General features: G+C 50.4%; 8 protein-coding genes across 8 annotated transcripts; 6 read left to right on the top strand and 2 right to left on the bottom strand.

Annotated features, from left to right (window-relative positions):
• Window positions 1-1,386: 1,386 nt before the first annotated feature.
• CC1G_11580 (hypothetical protein) lies at window positions 1,387-1,965 on the top strand (the record flags this gene model as incomplete). Its single annotated transcript, XM_001831531.2, has 4 exons — window positions 1,387-1,577; window positions 1,637-1,647; window positions 1,711-1,817; window positions 1,879-1,965. 4 exons carry the CDS (start codon window positions 1,387-1,389, stop codon window positions 1,963-1,965), a joined length of 396 nt encoding a protein of 131 aa, XP_001831583.2.
• Window positions 1,966-3,070: 1,105 nt separating this feature from the next.
• On the bottom strand, window positions 3,071-6,117 carry CC1G_11579 (hypothetical protein; the record flags this gene model as incomplete). The annotated part of the gene is made up of 10 exons (XM_001831530.2): window positions 3,071-3,130; window positions 3,186-3,282; window positions 3,339-3,614; window positions 3,670-4,040; window positions 4,104-4,642; window positions 4,712-4,750; window positions 4,804-5,061; window positions 5,114-5,347; window positions 5,412-6,013; window positions 6,071-6,117. The coding sequence occupies 10 exons, from the start codon at window positions 6,115-6,117 to the stop codon at window positions 3,071-3,073; spliced, it is 2,523 nt and encodes an 840-aa protein (XP_001831582.2).
• Window positions 6,118-7,403: 1,286 nt separating this feature from the next.
• On the bottom strand, window positions 7,404-11,040 carry CC1G_11577 (hypothetical protein; the record flags this gene model as incomplete). The annotated part of the gene is made up of 4 exons (XM_001831528.2): window positions 7,404-7,730; window positions 7,786-10,401; window positions 10,453-10,908; window positions 10,975-11,040. The coding sequence occupies 4 exons, from the start codon at window positions 11,038-11,040 to the stop codon at window positions 7,404-7,406; spliced, it is 3,465 nt and encodes a 1,154-aa protein (XP_001831580.2).
• Window positions 11,041-12,913: 1,873 nt separating this feature from the next.
• On the top strand, window positions 12,914-13,635 carry CC1G_11576 (hypothetical protein; the record flags this gene model as incomplete). The annotated part of the gene is made up of 5 exons (XM_001831527.2): window positions 12,914-12,997; window positions 13,066-13,226; window positions 13,289-13,299; window positions 13,360-13,469; window positions 13,525-13,635. The coding sequence occupies 5 exons, from the start codon at window positions 12,914-12,916 to the stop codon at window positions 13,633-13,635; spliced, it is 477 nt and encodes a 158-aa protein (XP_001831579.2).
• Window positions 13,636-14,484: 849 nt separating this feature from the next.
• Window positions 14,485-15,191, top strand: CC1G_14867 (hypothetical protein; the record flags this gene model as incomplete). The annotated part of the gene is made up of 5 exons (XM_002910844.1): window positions 14,485-14,571; window positions 14,630-14,790; window positions 14,853-14,863; window positions 14,922-15,031; window positions 15,081-15,191. 5 exons carry the CDS (start codon window positions 14,485-14,487, stop codon window positions 15,189-15,191), a joined length of 480 nt encoding a protein of 159 aa, XP_002910890.1.
• A 251-nt stretch (window positions 15,192-15,442) lies between these two features.
• On the top strand, window positions 15,443-16,157 carry CC1G_14866 (hypothetical protein; the record flags this gene model as incomplete). The annotated part of the gene is made up of 5 exons (XM_002910843.1): window positions 15,443-15,523; window positions 15,584-15,750; window positions 15,816-15,826; window positions 15,887-15,996; window positions 16,050-16,157. 5 exons carry the CDS (start codon window positions 15,443-15,445, stop codon window positions 16,155-16,157), a joined length of 477 nt encoding a protein of 158 aa, XP_002910889.1.
• Window positions 16,158-16,987: 830 nt separating this feature from the next.
• Window positions 16,988-17,679, top strand: CC1G_11574 (hypothetical protein; the record flags this gene model as incomplete). Its single annotated transcript, XM_001831525.1, has 6 exons — window positions 16,988-17,071; window positions 17,127-17,189; window positions 17,237-17,280; window positions 17,333-17,343; window positions 17,393-17,502; window positions 17,563-17,679. 6 exons carry the CDS (start codon window positions 16,988-16,990, stop codon window positions 17,677-17,679), a joined length of 429 nt encoding a protein of 142 aa, XP_001831577.1.
• Window positions 17,680-17,939: 260 nt separating this feature from the next.
• On the top strand, window positions 17,940-20,511 carry CC1G_11572 (hypothetical protein; the record flags this gene model as incomplete). The annotated part of the gene is made up of 4 exons (XM_001831523.2): window positions 17,940-18,254; window positions 18,304-18,975; window positions 19,245-19,697; window positions 19,753-20,511. 4 exons carry the CDS (start codon window positions 17,940-17,942, stop codon window positions 20,509-20,511), a joined length of 2,199 nt encoding a protein of 732 aa, XP_001831575.2.
• Window positions 20,512-20,928: the final 417 nt, after the last annotated feature.

The raw sequence follows: 20,928 nt of genomic DNA, 5'->3' as shown, positions 1-20,928 counted from the left end.
GGACGAGAGGTACGGCAGAGCCTGTGCCAGTGGTAGGCGTCTAAGTCCATGGGGGAGTACAGGAAGCCGCATACAGTTGTTGGTTTTGACGGGGCGCTGGCTTTGAGTCTGTCAAAGTTCAAACTCGAGGTAGGGACGAAGAATGGGCGCTGGGCGCTCTGCGCTCAAATTTCGGGGAAGATTCGGCAGGAGGATGCCGCCTGTTCGGAGTCTTCCGATTCTTCCCACCCCTATGTGAGCATTTACAATAACAGTGTGTGCCAGACTGCCAGTCCCTTCCACAACGAGGTCTGAATGCATCCTCATACCTTCTCCTCTCTCAGGACAACTCTGACGTCCCATGGCTGGACATCTGGAACAAAATAAGTAGCCCAAGCGATGCCGCCGACTCTGAGGTAATTTATTTGTCGCCACACAGTACGTTGGCAATTCGAATATAATCAACTCCAGGACTAAAATACGCTACTACTTTGTTGGCTTGTCTGCGAATTTCGTGGGGCATGTCTGTCATTTGGTACCGGCGCAGAGAACGACTGCAACTGAATGAAGACATGCTTGCGCAAAGAATCGTGTATTATAAGGGACACTGGAAACTGGGCTCTTATCCAGCCACTCGTTGCGGTATAAGACAACCGATGCTTGTCTAGTGCCAATGCCCTTCGCCGCCTCTACGTGTAGACGACCAGCTCCTTGTACACCGTGCACTCGGTGTACGCTCTCACTTTGCTGTCGTGTGTTGCTTTCCCCACAGGGAATCTGAGGTGAGCTTCGTCAAGCCACACTGCGTCACACAACTGACTTCTCTCGCTTACCACCTGTGCTCGATAGGGTTCATTATATCCATACAAACTCGTATTCAATTCACCGGGTGCTACAGTTCAGTCATGGGGACATTCCGAATTGTTTTCCCGCCACCTGCTATGTAAGTACTTCAACATTTGGAAGAATACACTCAAATAAGGGCCGTCTCTTCTCGGGACTGGGATGCCCGGGCCCATCTTCCAAAGGGCCCCTATTCTGTGACATTCATTAGTCTCCAATCGTAAGACATGTCCCTGTCGAACCTAACTGCCTTCCGAGAACTGAGCCTATTGAAGGGCTTGGCGTGACAAAGGGAAGTCAGATTAACTTCGTGCAACACACGATTCGCCGCTGTGTGTGGCCGCAAAGTCGACGTTCTGGTGTACCCATTTCCCGCGTGCACTTCCCTGCATCCCATAAAAGCTGAAGGCACGTTGACTGAAGCTGGAATTAACTTCTTCCTCACCCAGTAGGAAATGAAGCTATTGGGCTCGTTCGACATTGCCCCAGGGGTACTTCCTACCGAGATCGATGCAACCAGGAGATGGATTGAAACGGTAAGCATCTCGCTTTATCCCCGTTAACATGAGCTCCATCGGGACGTTGGACTTGCAGGTACTCGCTGCGTTCGAAAATAAAGATCCCAACGTAGCTCGATTCATCTATGAGGATGCAGCCGTCTTGGACCTGCCGGGGATTGGCCGAATCTCGGGAGTCGACGCCCTGAGTAGATTATATGTGTGGCTCATGGATTCGTTCGACAAACGAGAGCTGATGTAAGTGGTCCTCCTGCACATCTGAGAACTCGGACTTACCCTGCATTTCTTTGGCACAGTCTGCAGTCGGGTGGGCGACTGTGGGCCCGCTGAGGAGAGCTGTTACTGACGGGGCCTGCCCCTTCGTTTACAGTTCCCGTGGCTAAGGTTCAGCTCGCCTTTGGGCTTGATGGGAATTTGGCTCTCAAGGGGGAACGTGTCGCCATGTCTGTCTCGGCAACAGCGGACAAAGATCCATTGGTAACGTTTACGCTTTTCCACTCTTCCAGATAACAGAGTTATTAAGTGTGCTCTCTAACAGGGAAAGATCAAGTACCTCAAAGTGGAGGGTGACTTGGCGCAGTTGTGGAGGCACTGTGAGAAGGTCTCTGGTCCTGTGCCTCGCTAACGGATTGTTGTCGCAACTCCTGTCGTTATTGGTTCACGCGTGCGATTCCCGGCGTCTATCCACTCAGATGCACCGTCTTCAGTTTAACCTTTGTTTTGCTTTATCGCTTTAGGTAGGAATCGAAACCCTGCTCTCAGTGTGTCTTGGGAGGCACCCTCTCAGGGCCCGTGGCTTCAATGCACTTCTTCTTATCAGTAAAGCAATACCGCCACCGAGCTTCCCGGTACGTTCTTTTGGTCGCTTGGTGTATTCAAAGTGAATACAGCGGCGCGGTGCATAATTCATCAACCTCGCTACTGGTAAGGTGGGTTGAATGAGCTGGTGTGATAAGCCTGAGGCCAGGTATGCTCTGATGTCGACGCAATGGCCAGAACACTCGAGTTTTATGGGTCTGAAGGACCTCGTAGCTCCTCCTCTGAGATTGCACTCCAACGTCCAAATCCCTCTCAGTTTCTTCGCAGTTGGGGCGTCCAGTATTGGCCGTTTCTAGCGCTCGTCGCGGTCACCCGGATGTGCCGATGTTTTCATCGGGCCAGTAGTCTGCCGTAGCGGGTCGACATTCACTCTTTCTGGTCACGCTCAGTACACGCGACCGTGACGATAAGTGGGAGAAGGCGGAACTAAGGCACAGTGGAAAGTAGCCCTGGGATCTTCCGCGTAATTCTGGTAATTCACGGATGCTCCGGTTTTCCCCAGCCTGGGTCGGATGATCCCAGACTGATGCAGGAAATAGCGGACAGTTTTCTCTGCTCTTTGGGATTCCCAGAACATAGCCCCCGTATGTCTCTCTCAAGTTTCTGGGATTCCGTGGCGATGGAATGGGATCCTCTGTTATGTTTGTTTTATGGTCACCCTCCGAAAATCCCAGAAAAACACGTCATTGCCCATAGAATAGTAGACCGGAAATCCCAATATTATTATCACTAGCTCGTAGAATACCATAGCAAACACAGAAAGCACCAGACGATGAAGCAGTCGAGTCTGGGATTGTACGGGAAGAGTTGGGGATTTCCGGGCCACTAAAAGCGATACTAGGGTCAGTACCAAATCGGACATATGCCAGAAGACTTACGGAAAAAGATGTTCACTTGAGGAAAACATATCTTCATGCTGAACCAGAGGTGCGGGTACCTTTCTTGATATCGTTAGAACGCTTTTTGTACTCCTAAAGGCAGCCTATTGAGTGAAATGGAGACTATTCAATAGACGACAAGACGTACGCTTAAAGTCTTCTTATCAATGTTATCCCAAATAGCCTTGAATACGGTCTTCGTGACAGGCCCATTCTGTGTGATATAATCGGCGAGATAAAGAGATCTGAATGATACAGGGAATCGTTAATAAGGGGCATAGAGATGAACAAATACACATACCTCGGTGTATTCGGATGCTTATCGGGAACCGTCTCAAACTTCTCTGATGACGCTTTCTTTGAACCCGATTTAGCCTTTCCCTTCCCTTTACCTTTCCCAGCATCCTTCTTCTCTCCTTCGTTTTCCTCCCCTGCACCATCTCCATCGTCTCCAACATCCTCGATACCCACATCCTCCGCTTCGTTCGACTTGGCAGGAGCAGACTTGGTCGTAGGTTCCGCTGGTGGTGTGGTTGCGCGAACCTCGTGCGCTGGTGGTGGTACCGTAAAGTTGGCGCTGCGAGCATCCATGTTAGAGCAACACAAAGGAAAAAAGTACGTGCACCACTTACAAAACATTCTCCCTTCGAAGTCGATGGCGAGGAGGAGCAGAGGGGGCCTCAGGTGGTTCAGTGATATTCTGAACCACATTTGGAGATAGCGGCGATAGCGCTTTGTCAAAAGTCCCGTTCGGCGGCGAACCAGTGTTTTGAGTGCTGTTAGTACTAGATCCAGAGTCGGAGGGAGCAGATCCAGACGTCAACAAAGAGCTTGCATTTGTAGAAAGATCACCAGAAGACTGTTCCACAGATGGTTCAGAATCTTGATGGTTTTGGTCTACGACGGCATCATCCAGATCGTCGACGTCAGAAAGAGAGGGTGGCGCAGCGGCGTTGGTGGCTCGTTCTAGCGTAGTATCGTTGAATAAATCCACATCGCCAACCTGAGACAGTGTCAAGATCGGTTAGCATCCAAAGGCATTGCGACAAGTTCCAGAAGTCAGTACCGCAGCACTATCACCGTAGATATCATCGTTGTCATTGCCAGAAACTTCAAGGCTCTGGAGAGACTCAGAAGCCTTCGGAGTAGTACTGGCGTCGGTGCTGGTTTCGCTTTCGACTGTCGAAGATTTCAAACCAGAGAGAAGGCGAGAAGCAGATAACGAGTGAGAAGAAGTTACAGGCCGAGTAGAGGGCTTTGAGACAGTTTGTGAAGCTCCGCCTGACCCATAGGAGAAAATCGAGCGCTTAAAATCCGATCCAGAGGCAGGAGTGTTGCGTTCTAAAGCAGGCAGAGGAGTCAAGCCGAGATTAGTCGCCTTAGCAGTCCCGGAAACATGAGCTGTTCCTGAAGCAGGGTCTTCAAGCGCGGGTGACACGGAAGCTGCTCCAAGCGAGGGTCGAGGTGAAGGAGAGAAATGAGGAGAAGGTGGTGTTACTGATACGAGAGCGACACTAGCATCAAGGCCATCTGGCGTTGGCTTCAACGATGCGGTGTCATCAGCATTTGCCATTGTAAATGAGCCTGCAAAAAGTGGGTACGTGGCTAAGATACAAAACCATTGGTTATCAGCGAGGCCTTGACAATCTTAAACAAAAAAATGAAATCCCCCACCGTTGATGTCGAAATGATTACTCATAGACGTCATAGGTTCTAGCAATTGAGTCGGTAAATCATTTCAAGCATAGAGAGAAAAGACAACATACGATCAACATCTGTATTCGTAACGCTGGATGTCAAAAGCTTCAGTGTATCAATGGGTGGGGTAGTATCAGGCACCGAAGTCTCGTTGGATGGGGTAGCAGTAGGCGTGGAGGTGGCGTTGGATGGGGTAGCAGTGATCTCAACGCTGTTGGACGGGGCGGCAGTAACCTTGGAGGTGTCGTTGGACGTGGTGACGCTTGGCCTGGACATGTTTTCTGGTGCTGTTGCAGCCAGTGGCTGGCCAACTGCAATGGAAGGGCCTATAAGACGAGAATCAGCAGAGTAATGTGGTGGCTTCCATCAAAGGCGTACCTTGCGAAGGTGTCGATGATGCTGTTACAGCGACACCAGAAGGCTCAGCTCGATTCTTACCCTTATCCTCCTTATCCTTTCTTTTCTTTTCCTTCTTCTCCTTTTTACGTCGCTTGATCTCAGTATTGTTGAGGTCTTCATCATCTGAATCTCGGTCGCGCTTGACAGGTACTCGGACCCGAGTCTCGATGGTTTCACCAAGACGAGGAAGGGGAACGGGGATGACAGGATTACCTATACATAGGGATAGGTGTGAATAGAGGTAAAAAGAGAGATAGGAATATGAAAAGTCACTCACGGGAGCACTTAAACATCGGACCATCCTTCCGACTCCAATCTGCGTACTTATCCGTCGCAAAATGCTCCAGCTTCCAATGGTTGTCGCAGTAAGCAAAATATGGATGAAGCTGGTACATGCGTGAACGCAAATACTCAACAAAGGGATCGCCCTTCAAGCTAAACTTGGCTGGTTCCAACCAGACGTTGTAGCTCCAGGCGAAGATCTGCTTCAGTGACTTTGCAGCAGCGGAGACTTCCTCATCTCCAACATACTCCCCGTTCTCATCTGTGAGATACTCGTGAGGCTTCACAGCAATGCCTCGCTCCGACTGCACACCACGGTAGGATGAGAATTCGCTGAAATCTTTACGGAAGCGGAATGTTTCGCATATGGGAGGGGGAGAACCCGGGATGGGTGGCGCAAGCTTGAGTAAAATAAGGCCAAAGGTGACTAGAGGGTCGAGTCCAGCGGGGATATCTGGAAGATTGGGAGAAAGCGGTGTGAATGTTGAAGTCGCCGAGGCGGGTGTGGGAGAAGTCGTAGACGGAACAGATGCGGGAGCCAAGGGGATCGATGACTTCAAGAGTTTGATAATGTCCTGAAGGTTTCTATTATGCTCGCTAGAACCAAGAAAGAATCAATATATGCACGCGAAGGACGGGATAAAGTCACAGTACCGTTCACTTTCAAGAAACTTCTCGGCATGCTCAGCACGGCTTTTCATGGTATTGTATGCGGTCCAAAGTTGGCGATACGGAAGAGAGACATGGTAAGTCGCGTCATCCATATGAATTTCTGAATGTTGATAAGGCTATATTTTGTGTGCGCAATGTCCGTGGACGCGTCGCGTTACACGTCCGCATCAGTACGTGTCAAGCATATTAGTTCTCGATAAACGTACCATATTGGAGCTATTGGAAGGAGCGGAAAGCTCAGGCAGTCTGAGTCCATGTCCACCAAAGTGAGAATGAGAGAGTCCATTCATGGTTGTGGTACGAGCACAAGGGAGTCCAGGCGAAGAAAAAAAAATCTGCCCACTTGACAGGCGCCATCATCACATGACTTGATTCTTCTCTTCTAAGGTTCCTAGAGCACCGTCTCGCCTGTAAAACTCTGCTGACCTTCCCACAGAGCTGAATGTGGTGTGCCAGAGTGTTATAATAGATTTTTAATTAAAACTAAACTTGGGCGCTAAGAGCCAGTTCGGGATCATTAAAAAATAGACGCCGACACATAATATGCGACTCAAGGCGGCGGCGCTTGTATTTAAGCATATCCAGCCTTCCCTCAACGTCATCCAAGCTTTGTTTCAACACTTCTCCCCCTAATTCCCCCTCGTTTTGTATGATCTTCACTTTTTTGATCAAGGTATGGCTGATATTGTTTTCGATCTCGTCCAAAATGTCATGGATGTTCTCTTTATGAGCTTGACTGGGGTGGCGGAGATTTCTTCTTTTCCATCGGATTTCCTTCATGACTGCCTGAATCTCCTGTACCGATACATAGTCAGTATTATCCACCTAGTGCCAACAGTTTACAGAATAAATAGACGCCCACCATCATTCCAAACTCTCCATCTGTATCAGTTTCACGGATAACAGATGATTCCGAACCCGAATCATTCTCTCCCTTCTCTATCCCCTCTTTCCTAATGCATGCCTTGAGCCTAGGCGATGCTGCATTGCATATCCCACAGTAGCAGACAGATGTTTCTGCCCTAACATATAACTCAAAGAGAGATTCGTCGTCACTGTTCCATTCCTGGAACTTCCATCCATGACTTGGACTCGTGTTTCCTGTTTCATCATTGGAATGCTGGTCTGGACTACTGCTGGGACTGGTCATTTCAATGTCGCTTGCGTTGTTTTGCTCCATGTTGCCGCCTTGTAGTAGGAAGAGGAATAAGAATTATTGAACATCACATGCACACGTCGTAAAAAGAATTTTGATTGGGTAATACAAGCAAATAAAGTAATTGGATTCCCTCATTTATATACATTCTGCACAGCCCTAAATCTCTTCTTCGTCCTCGATATCAGGGGGAAGATATGTGCCTTCCAGAAAGGACTTCTCTACCGGGAACCAACGTCCCTCAGGCTCGCCAGGGAGCGGAGGAAGTGGCTGCATTGAAACCAAAGCCTGTATCTGGGAAACTTCAACGATGCGGAGGCCATGCGGAGGATCCAGCTTTGTGCATGCCCATAGTGTTTTTTTTGATCTTTCCCAGAGGTCACGATCAGGTGTGGAAAAGAGAAGTACCAATGCACGTGGTTCCAACGCACGAGTTCTGAAATAGAGCTGGACCTCCCCGTAGTAGGTCTCTCCATTAATAAGAAGCTTAACATCATTATAAGCATGGGTAGCATTGAGCTAAGACCAATATCATACGTACCTTTACCATTCTCGAAATCCGTGTCTGTTCGCTCAGCTTTCGATCCTCAGAGAACCGACTGCGGACCACCTGTTCATTTGGGAGCCGTAGCCGTCCGAATCGTCTGATCTTGCTGTATCCAATTTCTTCCTTCAGATAGTCTCCCAGCTCCCCATCCACCTCTCGCGCAATACGGTCCTGAACAGGAAGGAACATGTACCCATCTCCCAAATCGGTGGCATATCTCGAGGGCTTGTCCTGTTCTTTTCTGAACTCGGGGTACAGTGCTGTGATGGAGTTGATCTGGCATTTCCGAACGGCCACCTGCGCAAGGTTTGCAAAAGGGGTACCCGGCTGTCGAACGTCCCCACCTAGCTCCCCGATTGACCTCTCCATCAGGTACTGATCTGTGTACGCCCCTGGACCAAAGCGAACCACCTCGGACGGCGCGTGAAGGAGAGTATGAAGAGATGGACGACAGAAGTGGAGCCGATCTGGGTTGCGCCCATAGTATTTGAACTCGAAATCACGCACAAACGTGTTGATGAGTTGTTGAGCCTCCTGAATATTCTCTGGAGTAATAACGCGGTTTTTGAGAAGTCTGACGGCGCGAACAAGTCCACAGAAGTGCTCCCAAAGGTCAGCAGGAAGGAACAAGCGGAAGAAGGCAGGCCCAAGGTTGTAGAACCAGTGGTGCCACTCCATTGCTTTGTATCCGCTATTCATCTTCTCTGTTGGATCACGAGGTGGCCGTTCAAAATCGTCGGGGAAGTGTTTGAGCGCTGCAACAATTAACTTGCCATGCTCCTTCCATACCGTACCAATGAGCTTCCTCCACCTCCAGTTACTCTTCAAGTCGTCTCCTTCAACCCGTAGCTTCCCTCGAAACAAGGACGCAAAGAATTCCGTGATGTTGAGGAAGAAGAGGTGCATAATGTCGAGACCAAAGCACTTGGGGGGCGAAAGTATGCATTTTGGATGGAGTCCAGATATGATTGATGGCTTGGAAATGCCGGTTTCTTTTCGGTTCTCCTCGTACGCAGCCTGGTCCTCCGATTCAACTACTCTTTTGAGATCGTCCTCATACTTCTCGACGGAGCACCGCGTCGGGACTTGTGTGAAGTCATAGTCCCCGTGCATGCACCCTTCAACGTTGTAGTTGTTGGGCCGCAGATGGGCTGCATAGTAGTGTCCAGACCCCTTGTGACGACCCTTCATCTCACACCCAACCCTGCACCCATGCGCACCATGGTGTCCAACCCGTCCATCCAGCTCAACCAGCGCCTTTGCATCAGCAGTCCCCGTGATGAAGATGATTCGTGAGTTGACCACTTGATCTTTAGCACGATTGTACACGCGAATACCAGCACCGTTGTTTTCCCTTTGGAGTGCAGAAAGGTGGTAGAAGCTTCGAAAGAGGAAGCTGTCGAGGTTCTTTGGCTTTTTGGGGCCAGGGATGATGACTGCGGGAAGGACGTGCTTTCGCTTGTACCGCACCATAGGGTCGTACTCGTAAATGACCCAAATCCCAATCCAGGTGTCTGATTTCTTATTTTGGAATAGTTGAGCCCCATCGAGTGAGAACCCCACAGTAATGTCGTCGTCCGTCAGCTGAAGCTCCTCCGTAAGGTCCAACAAGTCTTCCCCACACCACATGTCATCGTACTTCCCAACCCCGTCACGTAGAAGCTCCTCTACTTTGCGGTGACGATAGCTCATCGCTGCTGCCCCTTCCTCCGATGCCCGAAGTGTCTGGCATTGTGGACCCAATGGGATCGTGCACTGCCTCTGTCGTGGTATCTTCTTACCAGTCTGTGCAAGTGCCGTCTGATTCCATCGTGGTTCGTTGCAATGTGGGCAGTGGTCGAGGTCGGCGAATTGTCCAACAAAGGCATAGCACGAGTTGACACACATATCGTCGTACACTGGGACGACCCCCGATATATCTTCAACAAGCTTCCGCACCTTGTACAAGGATAGCGGCTTCTCCATCCCAAAGTTATCGACAATGACATCGAGTGCAGATATATAGGCATCTTGAGGGTATGGTGATAGCGATATATAAAGCTGAAGACAGGTGCGTTCATCGGGTGTAAGGAGGTCGCCAGTCGTCCGTGGTCGACGTGGATTACGCAGTCGATGGAGTACCTTGGGGGGAAGTTTGTCGTTGTCGAGGGATGCAGCACGGATGCGGTTGATTATATCTTGCGCATTGAGGACATATTGGATTTGGGACCGGTAGGGATCCTCCTCTTGCTCGTCCTGCAATGTTGGGTCTTGTTCTCCTGGGTTCTGAGCTGGCAGTACCTGTGGCTCGTCTGCTAGCTGCTCCTGTACTTCCTCCTCCCGCTGCTGTGCTGCTATCCGCGCTGCTTCTTCTTCTTCTTCTTCGTTGTCCTCCTCGTCATCCGGCTGCCCTGCTGCCACCTGCACCTCATCATCATTTCCTCCATCGTGACTTCCCCTCTCATCGATCTCATCGCTGGATGCACATTGCTGAAAAGGCACCCTTTCCTCTATCACTATAGCTCGTCTATCGCTTTCCATTGTTTCATCCTCTGACTCCTCGCTGGAGCTTGTCGTCCCATCTTCTGGTGTTACATCCAGTCCGAGTCGGTCATTGTCTGCACCAATGTCCTCGTGGCAAGTCAGTACCCTCAACACCGTAACATGATGGTACCAACTCACCTCCGAATTAGGGTCGTCATCAAGCCTTGCTCTTTTCGATGGACGAAATACATCTGAGTCTTCGCATGAACTGCTCTGGAGCTGGCCCTCGCCACTGGGTGAAACGGCTGGCGACGGTGACCGTGTCCTCCGGGAGGTCGTTCTTCGAGAGGACTCCCGCGACACTGACTGCCCCGAAGAAGTGCTGTCGGAAGAAGAACTCGAACCCTCCTCTCCTGATGCTGTCGAGGTGTCGCCTGATGAGGTTGAATCGTCTTCAGGCGTCAATCTGCTTGAAGCAGTGCTGGTCGAGGCAACCTGACTTTCCAGTAACATTTGGCCTATCGTAGCTGCAGATGCGGAAGCTTGCTCAAGGGCTTCGCGTCGTTCCCGGTGTTTCTTCACAGTTAGTGGGTTCCGTAGGCGACCATTGCACTGGGTGCATGGCTCGCAAGGGATCTTCTTGTTTGAAGGCATCTACAAGTAACAGCTGGTTAGTTTAAAGACAGCACTTCAAACCGGCGGTCAAAGTACTTACATTACACCTGAAGCTATCTGCGAAACCAATAGAAGGGATATATCAGCAAGAGAAGGACCAGCGGCAGACATCGACGGGGGACCCAGGTAAAGAGAGTGAGCACACTCTCTCACATACACAGATTTAGACAGCTGTAACGTTGTAATATCACAGCCTCAGTCAGACCTATACATAGCGCCCAAAAGTGAATTGATTCGGAAGCTATCAGTACCAAATTGTACAAATTGTCGAGGTTCTTCCAATCCGGGTGACGTGGATGCTTCGACGATGGCGAAGGGTGCCTCGAAAGAATCGAGCACCACCCTCCTATCGAGCTTCCTCATGCGGGTGACGTGGATGCCTCGACAATGGCAAAGGGGAGCCTCGAATGAGTCGAGCACCACCTCCTCTACCTATCCCAGTCCCTCCCGTTGCTGCCGTGTTGTCCTTTGAGGAAGCGCCGAAATCGGAAACTGCCAATAGCCGGTGTGGCGAGATTCGGTGTTGGCCGGCGTTGGCCGTGGACTGGTTCGAATGGTCGTCGAAACCAGATAATAGAGTACCTGTAGAATACGGTTAGTTATTCAATGAAAACAATTTCGCACCTGACTGATGCACTCGGAGAAGTGCTGCTACATTGAGACTCCCAGAGGAATGACGTCAGTCATCACCGCAAAAGCTGGTCTGCGGCTTTGACTGACGTCATCGCAACTGGTCGGCCATGGTCTTGGCATTGGTCAGCAGGCGTATCGATACGCTGGATGACTAAGCCTTGGGAGGCCAGGTGAAAAACAAAGGCGCAGACTAAGATGGCGGGATGGACGTCGGGCGGGGTGTGCTGGGGACAGCAGAATTCTGTGATTCTAATGTGAACATTAGTGATAAAAAAAGGCGATGACAGGGAGACCAAAATCAAAACAGGACTTACACAACGCAATTAACAAAGGGTACTGGTACAAAGGTGCAGACAGATAATGATAAGTCTTGCATCCAAGACGATGCAGCCAGAGCAGTATGAACCGGAAAAGATAGGGAGTATTTTCGTTTAGCAACAGGGACGACGTAGGGGCTCGTGGTTGCTGTCAGACATGTCTGGTGCGGGATACTCGGACATACGTGGCTTTGTTGTGACCAACTGCTCCCCGCCGGCCCGTGAAGCGCGCGATCCGACGACGTCGTGCATGTGCTCCTCCGAGCGCCGGGCTCTCCTCATTGAGACTCCTGGTACTGATTTTCTGGGAACACACAGATAATACCAGATTACAAGTGCGATTTTCGGACAGTACGTAGAATCCCATTCTTTTGCAGAAACACCCAGGCAAAGACAGGAGGAACGCGGAAGATCCCAGGGGGGTTTTTCACTGTGACTAAGGGGTAGCCTGAAGTCACAGGACACATTGAAATGCATTCAGGTGCCTTCCTCATGGGTGTTGCGTCTAAAGTATTTTTATTCTCTCCTTCTTGGCTGTGGCTAGCCAACGTGATAGAGCATGATTCGGGACTCACCTATCTCAGCCTACCTCCCATGTCTTGTTGCTTCCTGACAGGCTCTGCATTGCCTTGCGATTCGCTCCAAACTCACGATAATCTGATTGTCTCCAACGGCGACTCAAGCACCACACCTTCATGAGCTTGCCTGGGGGTGGCTTAAGTGCTGGATGACAACTGCTTTGAAGTTCAAGTCGGATTCAACCCACTCAGAGCTACACAACTCTGTTACAGCCTCAAGGGCTTCACCTGGGTATTGATTAAAATTATCTGCTTATCGATCATGCTTGTGCTTCAATTACATGTGGCGTTGTGAAGGGTATGTCTCGTGGCCTCTACACTTGGGAGTAGGATATGACAGTGTCATTCAAAGTTAGAACTCCTCAAACGGGTACAGTCCTTTTAAGGCTGGGGTGAGCAGCGATAACCTCAGAGCGCACTGGCGTCCTTCATTCCTGACCACTCACTCAACCCACAATGAAGTTACTACTCGATGCTTTGGAGATTCCGCCTAGTCTATCTCAGGTAGACCTTGACATGTCGAAGGCTTGGATCGAGACGGTATTGCACTATATGCACCCCCGTTCTATTATCAGCAAAGCTAACGGCCCTTTGTTCGAAAATTCCAGGCCCTCAACGCCATTGAAGGCCAAGACCCCAAAGCCATGGAGCTGTTTTTCGAGGACACAGCTACTATGGATCTTCCGGGGCTGCCTCGCATAGAAGGATTAGAAGCCATCAAACAGTTTTATGTGTGGATTATTCGCTCCATTGTCCAGATGGCCATTGTGTACGTAGCCGCCTCAAAATGTCTTCAACTTTACTTCGCTCACATCGTTCTAAGTTCTGTAGCGTGAGATCCGGTAGGTTCATAGTTTTCACTAAATTGTTCTTAGAGTAGAACTGACTGAAAGGACTCTCAGCAAAAATTAGTCCAACTGGCTTGGCGATGGACATCGAGGTGAAATTTGACTTCAAGGACACAGACTCTGTTGTTGTGGTTTCTACTTTTGACACGAAGAAGGATCTACTGGTAGGCAATTCCGTATATCCATGTATGAGTAGACTACTAACTTGCTTTATTGAAGGGAAAAGTGAAATATGGGAAGGCGGTAGGCGGAGAACTTATGCCCTTGTGGGCCAAGTGCGAGGAAGTGTCCGGTCCTTTCCCAGCGCAAGCCGCTAAAACCATGAATTAGCTCACAGCAGTCCGATACAGCTTTGAATAAATTGCACTTTGATGTTTGGAGTAAAAATGTCCTAACTTTCTCAAACTCGGCCGCCTCAGTTACGAATTACAATGAGCGCTCGGCGCACTATGTGCTAAGCGCCCAGTTAACCGGAAAGATCCGGAGTTCCCACATGTCCGAATAGCGACCAGTCGCTCGCGTCGCCAGCTGGGCTGCAACGCAACCACCACCAAACGTGCTCTACGGCCAACTCCGTCGATAGATTGTTAGCAACCAACTTGCTGTAATGCCTTCGCCAATTCCGCGACGTTGACTCTCGGAAATGACACCTGACGCCATGGCCCTCAGTTGAACCATATCCGAGCAGATCTACCCATACTTCTAGCGCTACAGGTTCCCGCTTTAGAGAAACCTGGGCGCACTATCCGAGAAAACAAGGGCTAGTTGCGCAACTCAACGGCGTGTCGCAGGACCCCCGCGGAGTCGGGTCGAACAACGCTGAATTGGCGAGCCAATCAGTAAGGCATTGAACCAGTACTAGGGATAGTGGAGGTCTAATGCCACTCCAGGGACCCGAGCGTTTGGTCCTCGACAGATTTATAATACCCATCGGAGCCACCTTCGATACGAGCTGTCGAATCTTTGACCCGTTTGACCTCGAGGAGTACGTCTCATCTGTCAAATACATTTTGATCCTTGCTAATCTCCTCGTCCCTTTCCCAGCCGTCAATCGACCGTAGTATCATCCAATCCCACGCAGCCTCTGGGGGTAGATAAATACAGGCTCTAAGCCGTGCTGTCCATCACTCCCAAACCGCCTTCAAGCTCTTGTATCTATCCCGCAGTCACTCATCCCGAATGAAATTCCTTGATTCTTTGGAATTTGCGAGGTCGGCTGGTGCATCGCTGATAGACCTTGGTGTTGCGAAGGGCTGGATTCAAACGGTGAGTGCTGTGATCTCCTTCTACTTCCCCTTATACTGATTGTCGGTTGCGGCTCCAGGTCCTCAATGCCCTCGAAATCAAGGACGCAAACATAGTTCACCTGATTTACGAAGACACGGCAACGCTCGATGCACCTGGCCTTGGTGTTATCACTGGCTCCAAGGATCTTAAACTATTCTATGGATGGCTCTATGCTTCAATCGACAAGTTGGACTTTGCGTAAGCATCGTAATTACTTTCCCGCAGTCTGAAGTCTTAACCACCGGGTTCACGACATCCAGAGTGAAATCCGGTACGCGACTGCACCCTTCGACCCACCACATTACAAAACTAAAGGTCATCTTTATTAGCCGAAGTTACAGCGACCCATCTCTCATTCCAGGTGGTGTTCACAAGCACCCTCAAAGACAAAGACCCGGTCGTCATTGATGTTTCATACACTGCAGAGAAGACACCATTGGTACGTCTTCCTGTTTGGCTTTTGAGTTCTTTCACTCAGGTATTTGCAGGGGAGAGTCAAGTACGCCAAGCTAGGCGGAGATTGGACGCCTCTGTGGAGGCAGTGTGAGGCAGTCTCGGGACCGTGCCCTGGTCTTCAGAAAGCTGCTACCACCGATTGAACTTCTGCTGTCACACCCACCCATCCAACCGCACCCCGCCCTCCGCTGTATATGTCACATGGCTTCAGGAGACACGTTCGCATTGCCATCGACTTCTTCAATGTGAATTGAGACCTTGTATTATATTTAGCACCAATGGTAGAGACTTCTGTCATTCCCATCTGCAGCCCTTCAGAGCATAGATAAGGGAGCGTGCGTGACCCAGGCTAGACATCCTGTCTTCATTCACTCTTCACGGCCGCTTGCTATCCATGAAGTTCTCTGACACCGCGCAATTTTCTTCAGCAATTTTGGGGGCGGACTTGCAGTTACCGAGGGCTTGGATCAAGAAGGTATGTCTCCCTTCTCTGGCCCTGGAGAAATGGTAAAAGATGACTGTGTATACCAACCAGGCCCTGAGCGCTTTCGAGCGCAAAAATCCTGGATATGTTAGTTTGGTGTTCGAAGACACTGAGGAAGCAACACTTGATTTCCAATCCATTCCGCCCATCGTCGGCGCAGATGCCCTTCGCGAGTTCCATGAGTGGCTCTTCAAGGCCATATTGAAAGCAGAATTCTCGTGAGTGTCCTCAGACCGCCTTTCTTCTATTTCGCCATGGCCCATCATTGATAACTTAATTACAGGGTGAACTCTGGTGTGTGACGTCCGTACAACAGAGTTTAGAGAACCCTTGCCGATGAACACAAACCCTCAGCCCACCTTTTATCGACGCAGATAATCTTCCACGTCGAAGGCACCTTCCACTTCCTGGAAGAAGAGCCACAATTCGTCTCGTGGATGATCGCCGTAGATAAACGTCCTCAGGTATGACGCTCCTCCATCCCTTCGGTTTTGCTCGAATTTACTATTTAACAAAGGACTCGAAGGCGAGGGCGATGACTGTGTACGGGCAAACTGCTCCATTCCTCGCAAAGTGTCAGGCTTCTGCAGGTTCCAGTTCTCCTACCCTTGATTCTCGCCCCTGAGCGTTGGCAGTTCTATCTTTACACAGGGAAGTTGGAAGGTAGTTAGTGAATTTCTGCAACTCAATAGGGCTGCTCAAGTGACCCTGATGTATACCGTATTACCACCGTCTACTGAATTTCGTCACATGCAGCTTCGACTTCCCTATCCGAAAAGGAGGTGGCGTTCTGCAACGCCATTCTTCGCAGGTGTGTCAGTCAGTCCATGTCCACTCCCTTTAAAAAGAACACTAGCCGCATGGGTTATGGTCATTGGTCACCTGGCACATTTTTTTTGAAGTATGCGTTTCGGGGCCTTTTGGTCCCGGGTTCTGAGCAACCTTTGCCCTTACGTGACTACAGATGTGCGGGTGGATGGCGGGATTGGCGGGGAAGGTGACCGGGCGCCCGTTGCCAATGCACCTTGAGTAGCGCATACTGGGGACTTCTGTGGCCAAAAGGCCCCGGAGTATCTGCCAGTGACTGGCCCGCACCCCACTAGTTTCTCAGGACTCGAACGTCGACCACGGGCATGGAAAGGAATGGGTAAAGCGGATGAGCCTGGTGGGACCTTGTCCAAATTATGGTATCTTCTATGTCTACTTACAACGCCACTGGCAGACGGATTTCGTGACACTTGAGCGGGAAGCGTCGGTGGAGTATTACAGTAAGCCAACACAAAGCTGATGCAGTCACTTTAGTCTGTCTCTTCCCGCCAATTGAGAAGACAGGGGAAGTCTTTCAAAATGGCAGTGGCGGATTGAATATCCGAGGTCGTTCTGCATGGTGGACTCGTTATAAATTCAAGCTGGTGAGGAGAATTCGGTTCAACTTCACCCTTCTTCACTCCAACCATGCGCTGGGAAGTACCAGCCTCCGCTGACGCTCTTCTTGCCAGCAGTCCTGACTATGAACGAGCACAGGATTGGGTAGAAAAGGTTTGTATTTTTGGTTCTCGGGCAGTGTCGTACCGTAGTCTCAAACGACCCTCAGATTGCTTTAGCACTCGAGGCAAAGGATCCTGATGCCGCTGCAGACCTATTCTCAGATGACGCGGTGTTTACTTTGGGTCACTTTCCACCAACTGACAAGACAAGTCAAAGCATGCCTTCTCATGGATGACATCCATCGGAAAGCATGACCAATGGTAAGTTCAGTCGCACACACAATAAAGGACGGTAGTGACACAAAGTTTGCAGCATCAAGAACCGTAAGCTTCTGCAGAGACTTGTCAATGTGATCACTAACGTGCTCGCCAGTTATATCCACACCTACTCATTTCATCTGGCAGTGGGAGACAACATATGTCATCGGGGTGCACACCCCAGTAACCGTCGATTATTCTGCCGTTTTGACGAGAGATTTAAGGGTAAGTCAAAGATAGTCACGGTGCTTCGTACATCTTCGTAGACTGATGGTCTCCACGCAGAACCCCGAGGAGAATAAAGTCTCAGCAGTCCAAATGTATGGTGATCTCAGCAAGCTTATGCCTCTCATTGCGGATAAGCCATTAGCTTGGCGCCCCAACGTTGTGACGCTCAATTAGATCTCATCCTTCTATCTTGACCGTAGTTACTATATGTTGCCCACCCCCACTCGTACACTCCTGGTCCCTGGACCAACCCTGGATCCACTTACGGCAGGTCGCAGACCCAATGGGGAAAGCTGCGCGATCATTGAGCTTGCCAACGGACGCGTGGCCCACGCTTTGCTTTTGACTTTCTCCTTGATCTCCTTGGTCTCTTTTCTCGAGAGCATCTTTTACACATTTTTCCCTTACCGGTGTCCCTTTATATCACATTCAGCATGGACCTACTCCCGCAAGAAATCTGGATGCACATCTGTGAATTGGCATGCACCGACGGCGGATATACAGGGCGCTCCTTGGCATTGGTGTCGCGCCAAATGGCTGGGGTCTCAGAAGTCTCCAAACTAAGATCTATTGCCATAAGTGATGGAGTGAAGCTCACAAAGCTCGTCCGCTATCTGGAATCCCTGCCCAAAACCCGTCGTCGAGTGGAATTCCTGTACATCTGCACTCCATCGATCGAGGACACCTTGGGCGACTTGCAGGATCTATACAAGCCAGGAATGTACCACCAATCGTACGAACCTACTTCAGTATGCTCTGATTTCGTATCCTCGTCTTCAAATTCTGATGGAAGCATAGGAACAAATCCTGGAGGACGGTGAGCAACTGGCGATACACGCCGTTACGCGTGTATTGGGATGTGTGTCATCTTCGCTGAAGATTCTACACGTTTGCCTGGGTTGGATATTCAGAGAGTTCATCTTCTTCCCTGTTCAGATGGACAGCCTCGAGGAGATGATTCTTGAGGGGCCATTCAACGAAGCCTTCCGACCTCCCTTCGCGTTACCTTCATTTCCACACCTGCGCCATCTCAAGATAACGTTTGTGGACGTGTCAACATCAGAGCACCATTTCAGCAATCTCGTCTCTTCAATCTCCCAAGTCGCCTCCAATTTGACCCATCTTTACCTCGAAACTATGCGCTTCCCATACGGTTCTCGCGCCATCCTACAAATACGCTCTTTGCTCCGCTCAGGACGACAGGACGCGAATCGAGCGGGGTTCCCGCCGACCTTGCAGAAGGTTTTTTTCCATGGCGGAACAACGGAGAGAAACTGTCTCTTGTCTGGGCTGCCGTACGAGCAAACCTATTCGGCGAGGCGTGCTCTAGAGGAATTGTGCTTGTCGGAACCCAAGTTGGTCTTTTTCGATCCTAGGCCCTGTCCTCCACTTGGCCTGCCGGAACCGCTGTGTCCCGGTGGAGAAAGGAGTCGACTGGAGTGGTTGGATCGTGTTAACGGGGGATTGGGGGTATGGGACGAGAGTCAAAGGCGGGTTGATCCCAGATTCGCGAAGAAGGTTCAAGGATAGGATGGGGGCTGAAGGAAGAAAGTAAAAAGGGCCCGTGGTTGGATGAGAGGCTTGGAGGACAGTGGGAATGAAAGTCGGCGGTGGAGGCAGCCGCGAGAGGCGGTAGTACTGGATACCCAACGCTCAATGCTCGCCCCTTTAATGTGAAGGACTATTCTACAAATTGTCGCAGTAATATTGGACTTCTGTAGTCTAATCGTCTGTAGTAGACCCTATTATTGCCGACCTGGCTGGCTACAGCACCGCCTCCATTGGATTCAGTCCTCTGCGGCAGCCTTCGTCAGGCCCGTTCACTTCTCAACCTACCATCATCCTGCGATACTCTCGGACAGGTCGTCATGGAATTGCCTCAAGAACTTTGGATGCGGATAAGCGAATTGGCCTGCGTTGACGATGGGTCAACTGGGCGCTCACTCTCCCTGGTCTCGCGTCGACTCCACGCTGCCTCGGAGGCCTACAGGGACAGGTCAGTGGCCATTAGAGGCACCCTCCAACTGGCAAGATTCGTTCGTTACCTTGAAGAAAGGCCGGAAGGCCAACCCGCCCACGTCAACTTCCTCTTCATCTCGACCGACAGCGAGGACAATGCGGACGCAGATATGCCACTCTTGCAGGAATTTTACAAACCCAATGTATGCGATAGAAAGCCTGGTCCTGAAGCGGTGAGTTGGTCAGTCAATCTCCTTCCTGGAAATCAGGCTAACACTAGGTTAAAAGCAAGACATCCTTGCGGATTTCGGAGAGCTCGTTGTCCATGCCATCATGCGAGTCCTCACTCTCGTGGCCTCTACCGTCAGGATACTCCACATCTGCATGCCTCTATATCGAGACCTCATATTCTTCCCCGTCCCCATGGATCGCCTGGAGGAAATGACCCTCGAAGGGCCTTTTGAGTCAGGTTTCGAAGATTTCATCCCTTCACTCCCCCGCATCCCAACGTTGCGCAGGCTCAAACTCACACATCCAGACGCCATGTTCCCGTGGAACTCCTTTCGCCACAGCACACTCATCCCGTCTATCACGAAGCTCGCACCACATCTTACGCATTTGTATCTCGAACAAGATTCGAATGCAGGCAGGACAATTCGGGCGCTCAAAGATTTACTTCATCCACCCCCGCAGCAGCCCACAGGGAACAGCGAGAATAAACAATCGTCGAACGTGGAGCGTCCGACCTTCCCTCGAACACTGGAGAAGCTCTTTCTCCACCCTGGAATGGCTCCCCCGCCGATGAGATGCGGGACAGGACTCTATCGTATGATCTCCGAGAAAGCAGCACTTGAAAAGTTTTATTTCTCGGAGCCCAAGATTGTATATTTCGAACCGTATCCCCTAGATTCCAGATCCCCGGAGGGGAAAGAAGAAGCTGAGAAGGAATGGCTGGATCGGATTAATGGAGGGGAGGGGGCATGGGATGAGAGTCTTCGGATGAGGAAGCCTCGGTATGGGTTTGTTGACGACCGTACTAGGAGGTGATGCCAGTAGTGGGATGGGTTTGTGGGAATAGCTAGTGTGTGTAGAACGGGAGGATCGGAGCCGATGCACTTGACCAAGTGGTGGTGGTATTACCGATTTGAAATTGAAATGGTGCGAGGTCTTGATACTAGTAGGCCTGGCGTCGAGCGTGTCTGAATGGATGGTTGCAGCTAAAGAACACTGCTATAGGTGTACACTGTCATCCGAGTTATTAAATTGGCCCGTCAATAACAAATGTACCCTCGAGCCACGCGACCAAGTAGACGTCAGGGTTTTAATTATGGAATCATTCCATCTGGCCCACCATTTGCATGTCAATACCAGGCGCGACCCTGAGGACTCTGAATTGACATTGACATTTCGATCAATATAACGTGGTCCCCACTCGAGACACCGTACAGAGCCCAAACATCGAAT

Source organism: Coprinopsis cinerea (genome assembly GCF_000182895.1).
Source record: "Coprinopsis cinerea okayama7#130 chromosome 7 map unlocalized cont3.7, whole genome shotgun sequence".
NCBI classification, from domain to species: domain Eukaryota; kingdom Fungi; phylum Basidiomycota; class Agaricomycetes; order Agaricales; family Psathyrellaceae; genus Coprinopsis; species Coprinopsis cinerea.
This window is presented reverse-complemented; position numbering and strand designations above follow the sequence as displayed.